The following is an 8,404-nucleotide window of genomic DNA, read 5'->3' on the forward strand; positions in this document are numbered from 1 at the left end:
ATTCAATTTGAAACTCGATTACTAAACTACTTAGGTACCTACCTATCTGTTTTTAAACAAAATACTGCAACAAAGTGCATTTATGAACATAAATAGATAGGTAGATACTAATTATATTAAAGCATAATAATTTTTTTAGATTGATTTCAATTAGAATAAGTTAAGTTTATTAATAGTTTATTTAAATAATTTAGTAAATAGTAGAAATGTAAATAGTAGACTTTTTACAGAATTTACAGAGCTGTCATTAGAATAATCTAACAAGAATTTCATAAAGCTGTCTAAGTTTGCCCATAAGTACCTAAGTAGCTAGGCTACCTAAACTTCAAAATAACGAATTAATAAGGTCTAGGACTGTATAGTAATAAAATGATGTGATTTTTTGTATACTTAGCTTCAGTTTATGGCGCTAAAATTCATTAGATATTAAAGAGAATAATAATTTAAAAAAGGCATGATTTTTATTTATTTTTAAAATACATAATTACGCGTACCAAAAGCGATTAATGACGTCATAAAGCGTAAACTACAAATATTTTTCAAAGAAATAACTTTATTTTTATGTTAAAAATTTAAACAAATTGTCGTTTACGGATTTTGAAGTCTTTATTCACCTTCCATACAGCGTGACGTTCATGTTAAAAACAAATAAAAATCAAACAAATATAAATGCTATCTACCAAAATCACATCATTTTATGACTACAGAGTACAGTCCCAGACCCTATTGTGTAGCAGAACAGTCAAGTACCGTTGCGTTAATATCAAAAGCCCAAGAAATATGGGAGTAAAAAACAAAGTCTAACGTAATTCGAATTAAAGGTCGATTTTTTAGCCGCATAAATCACCGCGCGGCTCGCGGCGGGACGCAGGGACGCAGGGACGCAGGGACGCAGGGACGCAGGGACGCAGGTAGCGGCCGCGCGATAAATAACACAATGATCGATTTGTACATTCGAGTATCACAGTTACACGCTGTTTACGATTACTACATCGATCGTTAATTATATTTATTGTATTCTCGAGAGTTTTCGTGAAATTGATTGTTCTTAAACCCGTTTAGACCTCATACGTTCCCTCATGAGACCACATGAGGCCTGTTAGCACAGAAGATATAATAGTACCTGGTAGGTACATCGAATCGATCTAAGCTAACACACGAGTAGTCACAGTTTATACCTATACTTTTGTTTGCAATACAGTTACTGTACACCTAGTCAGCTAATAGGTACCTAGGTATTTTCTAAAATAAGTATATAAAAGCTGACTGACCGATCTATCAGAGCACGGCTCAAACTACTGAACGGATCGGGCTGAAATTTGGCATGCAGATAGCTATTATGAATCCATACTTAATATTATAAATGCGAAAGTGTGTTTGTCTGTCTGTCTGCTAGATTTTCACGGCCCATCCGTTCAACCGATTTTGGCAAAAATTGGAACAGAGATATCTTGCATCCCGGGGACATAGGCTTCTTTTTATCCCGGAAAATCAAAGAGTTCCCACGAGATTTTCAAAACCTAAATTCACGCGAACGAAGTCGCGGGCATCATCTAGTATTACATAAGTAGCCTAGAGCTTATACCATTCATAGCTTGTTAATTTTGAAAGTTAGGTATTAGTTAAAAAGTCACTAACTCATTAGTTTTCCTAAATCATGCTTAGAAATTCAAAATATGAGTGTGACGAATAACGCATGTTTAAAATCAATCTAATTCAGAGCTTTCATTGTTAAAACCTGTTAATTTAATAAGCCACTATTTATTTGGTTTAAAAATCACTATTTTATTGGTTTAAGAAGTTTTAATTTACCGAAATCATGTATTTATCAACACAAACGAGTATAATGAATACATTGAAGAGGTACCTACGTACTTAGCTACGCTACATCAATAATTTTCAATGTAGAGCTTGCAAAGTTGCAGTGTTAAATAACGTGTTCATTTAAATACTACTATTTCATGGACAACCGCCACTTGGCTTCCGCAGCCTTTCAAACCAAAAGATAATAAAATATATTAAAAGTAAAATAGTGTACAGAACAGATATCTAGGTACACTGTACAGGTAGGTAGATACTCCGAGCCGACGGCGACGGACGGCGACGGACGGCTCGGCGCGCGCAGGAAGAGCGGCCGATAACAAATAGATTAGGTAGGTAAAGCAACAAACAACTTTGATACTATTTAAATGAGACCAATTTGAAAGTATTTTCTTCATTCGTATGAGATAAGTTGAAATCACTTAACATTAAACCCCGAAAACTTAATATCCCCTAAGCAATGCTCTTTCATGAATTGTATCGGGTGGTTTCGAAATTCTAGTAGGTAGGTAGGTAGGTAGGTAGGTAGGTACCTACTTACTTGCCTACATGATAAACACCTATACAATTGAATATTATATAAAACATAATTAGATATCAATGAGTCACATATTTGTGTAGATAGATACTTAGGTACCTGTCTAATAAATAATGCATAATTATTGTTTTTCTCAGCCTATTGGCCTAATGTAGGCGTGAATGTTCACAACTTCACATAAGAAGTCACTTCCATCAAAAAAATATGAAGCAGAATATGTATCTACTAGGTAGATAATATAAGGTAGATATTTATATCGGGAACAGACCACTCTAAGCACGGCTGGGAGGAAAAAAACCATACAAAAAGCTTAAGCTAAGGCACTTTGTCACTTAATTAGGTGTTTGATGAATGCTAAATCAAGTTGGAAACTATGTTAGCGGTGGTTGATCGACCTGTGTGTGCCGCCCTAGCCGTCGCACTGCTCTGTGACCACTGACCACTGACCAGCCCCTACGAGCTGAGGGAACGTCTCTACATGACGAGGTGCGACGAGCCCTATTGTCCGGGATGCAGCAATAATACGACCAAATAAAATATTTACTCTGGTTTATTTAAATACTTAGATAATAATATAAAACATTTTAAGACTAATTATTCATTATTTACCTACGAGAGGCTTGCACTACCTGCCGTCTGTCCTTATCGCCTAGTTTATACAGTTATATACATATCAACTCGTCAACTTCGTTGAGAATAACGACATAATTACATTTACAACATTGGGTTTGGTTCGAATCGGGCTCGCGCGCACTGCACTGGCACCAGCGCCACCAGCGCCACCGGCTGCGCTGTGCGAACTCATAATCATATGATTCTATATAAAGAACAATATATACCATCATATACGTCGCTGTAACATTACTTTATATAAAAAAAAATACCTATTTATACAAGAATTAAGTACCGAAATTGGCCACAATTACATATAAACGAAAAAACAACAAAACAATTAAAAACAGGAATAAAACCATTTTGGCATCGTATCTGCTTAATTTTCAATAAATTACTGGAGCGGGTTCGGGCGGTGCGGCGCGACGCGCGGTCGGGCGACGCGCGGTCGAGCGACGCGCGGTCGAGCGACGCGCGGTCGTGCGACGCGCGGTCGGGCGACGCGCGGTCGAGCGACGCGTCGTCGCACCGCACCGCCACGCTTCGTCTAGCACTTAAAATAAAAATTGCACCTATCGACTCGATCGTATTCCCTCACTTGACGAAGCTGCGACTGGATCGGGAGTCCGCACTTTCGAGCTCGTCACTAAACGTTAATCGCGTCGCGGACGACGCCGCCCTCCCGGCGGGCAGGCACGTATGAACATCGTTAATTCGTAGTATCTAGTTAAATAAATTCGCTGACATCGTCTCTCGCGAGGCGCGGGCCCTCGGCTACTTACCGGCGCGCGGCGCGGCGGCGGCGGCGGCGGCGGCGGCGGCGGCGGGTCCGACGCACTCACTACAGTCACTGCACTCGCGCGGCGCTCGTACAGTCCGGTCCCGCGGGCGGCTAGTGCGGCTCCGCGTAGTAGGGCCGCGGCGGCGCCCACGGGGCGAACTGTTAGTGCGCCGCCAGCGTGTGCGCGCCCTGCAGCGTGTGCTGCGAGTGCTGCGCGTGCTGGGAGTGCGGCGCGTGCTGCGCGTGCGGCGCGTGTGGCGCGTGCTGCGCGTGCGCGGGGTGCGGCGGCGACAGCGCGGGCGAGTGCGCGTGCAGCGGCGGCGAGCCGTGCAGCTCGTGCGCGTAGTGGCCGTGGCCCATGCCGTCCAGCATGCCGTCACCGCCCAGCGTGTTGGGCGGCGTCATGCGCTTCTCCTTCTGGCGCCGGTTGCAGAACCACACGCGCACCACCTCCTTCTCCAGCTGCAGGCTGTCGGCCAGCGACGTGATCTCCTGCGCCGACGGCTTGGGCTGCTTGTGGAAGTGCTGCTCGAGCGCGCCCTTGACGGACACCTCGATGGACGTGCGCTTCTTGCGCTTGCGGCCCTGCGCCGCGATCTTGTCGATGCTGGTGGGGCTGCCGGTGGTGGAGTCGGCCTCCTCCAGCCACTTCTGCAGCAGCGGCTTGAGCTTGCACATGTTCTTGAAGCTCAGCTGCAGCGCCTCGAAGCGGCAGATGGTGGTCTGCGAGAACACGTTGCCGTACAGCGTGCCCAGCGCCAGCCCCACGTCGGCCTGCGTGAAGCCCAGCTTGATGCGGCGCTGCTTGAACTGCTTGGCGAAGGCCTCCAGGTCGTCGCTGGTGGGCGTGTCCTCCTCGGGCGCGTCGCGCTCCAGGTGGTGGTGCAGATGCGGGCTGGGCGGCACGTCGCGCATGAGGTGCTGGTGGTGCATGTAGCCGCCGTGCAGCACAGGCGACGCGGCGCCGTAGCCCACGGGCGCGTGCCAGCCGTGCTGCAGGTGGCGCGCGTCGTGCGGCGCGGGCGGCGGCTTGACGTCGGGCTGGTGCGCGTGGTGGTGGTGCTGGTGCATGGCCCAGGGGTCGGCGGGCGGCAGGCTGGCCCAGGGGTTGAGCACGGGCGCGCCGGGCGACGGCGAGCCGCCGTGCAGGTGGTGCGCGTACTTCATGTCGGCCGGCTCGGCGCTGCGCGGCGAGGCGGCGTGGTAGCCGCCCAGCAGGTCCAGCTCGCCGCCCGGCATGTACGTGGTCGCCGCCATGGCGCCGTACCTGAGGTCCACGGTGGACGGCGTCTTGCCGCCGAAGGCTCGCGAGCCTTCACTGGCACACTGTTCGCGAAACGGGCGCGAGGGTCGCGCGGCACTCGGGTAGCGGCGGGGGCCACCTCACATCACCACTGTCACTGGGCGACATGCGCGTGCGTGCGCGGCGGCAGCACGGATCGGACTGGCCCCTCGGCCGCGCCGCGCCGCCGCCGCGCAGCGTGGAGGGGCGGCCCCGCCCAGCGCCGCCCGCCGCCCCGCCCGCCCTCCCCGCTCCCACTCCACACCACACACCGCTCAGCGCTCCACCGCTCCAGCGCTACGCTCTATCATTCACACCTTATATTTACAAACATAATCAGTCTACGATTTTTCCGACTCTACGGACCCGTAGCGATATTTAATTAACGCGAGTCCACCGTCAGCTCAAATATTCACATTCATTTCATCTAAAACTATAGGTACCTATCTCATTGAATTGATTGTGATCTAAAACGGCTACCTACATTGAAGAATTGACTTAGAAAAAGAATTCATCCAAAGGGCATCGTATATCAGTTTAAAATCTTTTTTGTTTGAGTAAATTGTTGTTATCATACGTATTCACCTGATTCTAATTACATACCTGATAGGTACGTATCTACACATAAGTAGGTAAATTCACGTTAGGAATTTGAGAATATGGGTACCTACCTAGTACCTACCTATGATTGTCTCATTGGACTCCTTTTACTTATTAATTTTACCCCTTCATTTTTTACCACCTAAGTACCTACTTAGGTACCTACTTACCTTTCTTATCTTTTTTTGAAACATGTGCCATAGGTTCTATAATAGATAGATTACAAAATGTACGACATAAAAGGGAAGCAGATGATAGGTACTTCATACGCGATTATTGCGTCCGCTCGTCCTCCTGATATGACACCACCCGCGCCCGCGCGAAAATTCACGCGGTGAAATTTTGTAGTGCGGGCTTACCCTTTTATGATTATTATTTTATTGATTTGATACTATTTATTAAAATTCCTTATTTAAATCAATATACTTACCTATCGCGTAGGTAGATAGTACATAATTATGCAAAGACCGTATCAATATTAAAAGTAGGTACCTAGGTAATAGGTACCTAGGTAGATATCTATTTAATTTGGAGATTAAATTTTTCCAGTCAAAATCTACCATTAAAAAGCCTGCCCAATAAATTAGATATTAATAAATAGATACCTAAGAATGTACCTAATATACCTACCTAACTACTTTATCTCGTATCCATTCCACCATGGCGTGGTACTTATAGGGTGCAGGCTGCGGTGCTCCTGCACCCGGCACCGTGCAGGTCGGTGTAGGTAGGTACAGTACTGAGAGGTGTAGGTCAACCTTCCCAGAACCAGAGCCTCAATAGCTCAACCGGTAAAGGAGTGGACTGAAAACCGAAAGGTCGACGGTTCAAACCCCGCCCGTTGCACTATTGTCGTACCTACTCCTAGCACAAGCTTGACGCTTAGTTGGAGAGGAAGGGGGACTAAGTAGATATCAGTCATTTAACATGGCTAATATTCTTTTTTTTTTTAATAAATACACTTCTCATAGTCAGTATAGTAGGTAGATACTTAATTTAGATTTTTGGTCGGTTTTAGTTGTCTAGATAGGTAAATTTCTAGACATCACAATATGAAAAATGTACCTACCTACCTAACGTCTATCAAAGTAATTTTCCCTTTTGGTAAGTTCAAATTATTAATAATATATTTAAATAACAGTAAATTGTATTAGGTGGGTAGGTAGTTAAATACCTACCTATAGGTACCTACCTTATGTAAGAAGGTACCTACCAGCCTAGGTATTTATTTGGATACCTAACTGTTGACTTATGTATCTACCTATTACTTTAAAAGTTATTTTAGGTTCCTACCTAGGTAATAGGTAGGTAGCTAGGTGGGTAACCTACCTTATGATTTTTGTTCCAACCTATTCAAAAGCAAGTAAAAGTTTATTTAAATAAAAACGTTTCTATTCCATTTAATTTTAACAAATTGAATTCGAACAGAAACGATAAGCAGAACTTATAGGTAGATATTAGTAGGCCTAGGTAGGTAGGTAGGTACCAAGAGTTATTTTAAAATAGGTTACAAAGTATGTTATACCTAATTAATCAACTATCTAGATGATAGGACGTATGCCTAGGTATCTAAGTGCCTAGGTAGGTAGGTATAGATATTTTATTTTATTTTATTTTATTATAAAGGCACACAAAACAGGTTTCAACTATAAATGGTCCAAATACAAAAACAATAGATTAAGATCATGTAATGTGAACTTGATAAATAATCACTTGTCTTCAGATGGCATTATAGCAAGTATTTTCATTAGTAAAGAAAGCATAACAAAAAGACTGTAAGACTTGGATGATAGGATTGTCATTTCAATGGTAGGTCCTACCTACCTAGGTCTATTATCTCAATTCAAGTTTCCATTGAACTATGGGGTCACAAGGGTGTGGACTGTGGGGTCTATTCCGGGTGGAGCTTTCCTACTGTTGTATAGGTAACATTCCGATGAATATTACACATTCAAAGTTCAAACCTAAAAATGTGTTTTCTGAACTGCCACTAAGAGCATAGGAGCATTAAGTTAAAATTACATATTTTTAGAAATTAAAATTTCGTGGTTCCGTCTGTCTGATACCTACCTACCTGATGTACCTACCTACCTGATGTACCTACCTACCTGATGTACCTACCTACCTGATGTACCTACCTACCTGATGTACCTACCTACCTGATGTACCTACCTACCTGATGTACCTACCTACCTGATGTACCTACCTACCTGATGTACCTACCTACCTGATGTACCTACCTACCTGATGTACCTACCTACCTGATGTACCTACCTACCTGATGTACCTACCTACCTGATGTACCTACCTACCTGATGTACCTACCTACCTGATGTACCTACCTACCTGATGTACCTACCTACCTGATGTACCTACCTACCTGATGTACCTACCTACCTGATGTACCTACCTACCTGATGTACCTACCTACCCAATGTCAGCTGCTAAACCGATTTTCACAATACCTAGGTGGTATCAATTAATGAGAATTTACATCCTGGAGATCGATTTAAAATAATTTCTATCGCAAACTCATAAGAATTTTAAATAACCTTATGTAATGCGGAAGAAGCGCGAGCGAGCATCACCGTTCCAAGTTATGGAAAGTTTTCAATAATCATCATAATTTTTAAATCGAGACATCTAGTGCCATCTATCGTTGAGTAGATTAACCTTTGAAAACTTTGGAAAAACGACATGAATTTTTCTTCAAAATAATTATTGTTTCTAAATTTCATAATACTTAATTGATATTATTTCTATTTCTAGA

General features: G+C 44.0%; 1 protein-coding gene across 1 annotated transcript; it reads right to left on the reverse strand.

The window, feature by feature from the left end:
• Positions 1-2,891: 2,891 nt before the first annotated feature.
• On the reverse strand, positions 2,892-5,186 carry vvl (ventral veins lacking). Its single transcript, XM_034968544.2, has one exon. It carries the CDS (start codon positions 5,007-5,009, stop codon positions 3,915-3,917), a length of 1,095 nt encoding a protein of 364 aa, XP_034824435.1. The 5' UTR covers positions 5,010-5,186; the 3' UTR covers positions 2,892-3,914.
• Positions 5,187-8,404: the final 3,218 nt, after the last annotated feature.

This window comes from Maniola hyperantus, chromosome 5 (genome assembly GCF_902806685.2).
Source record: "Maniola hyperantus chromosome 5, iAphHyp1.2, whole genome shotgun sequence".
Classification (NCBI taxonomy): Eukaryota; Metazoa; Arthropoda; class Insecta; order Lepidoptera; family Nymphalidae; genus Maniola; species Maniola hyperantus.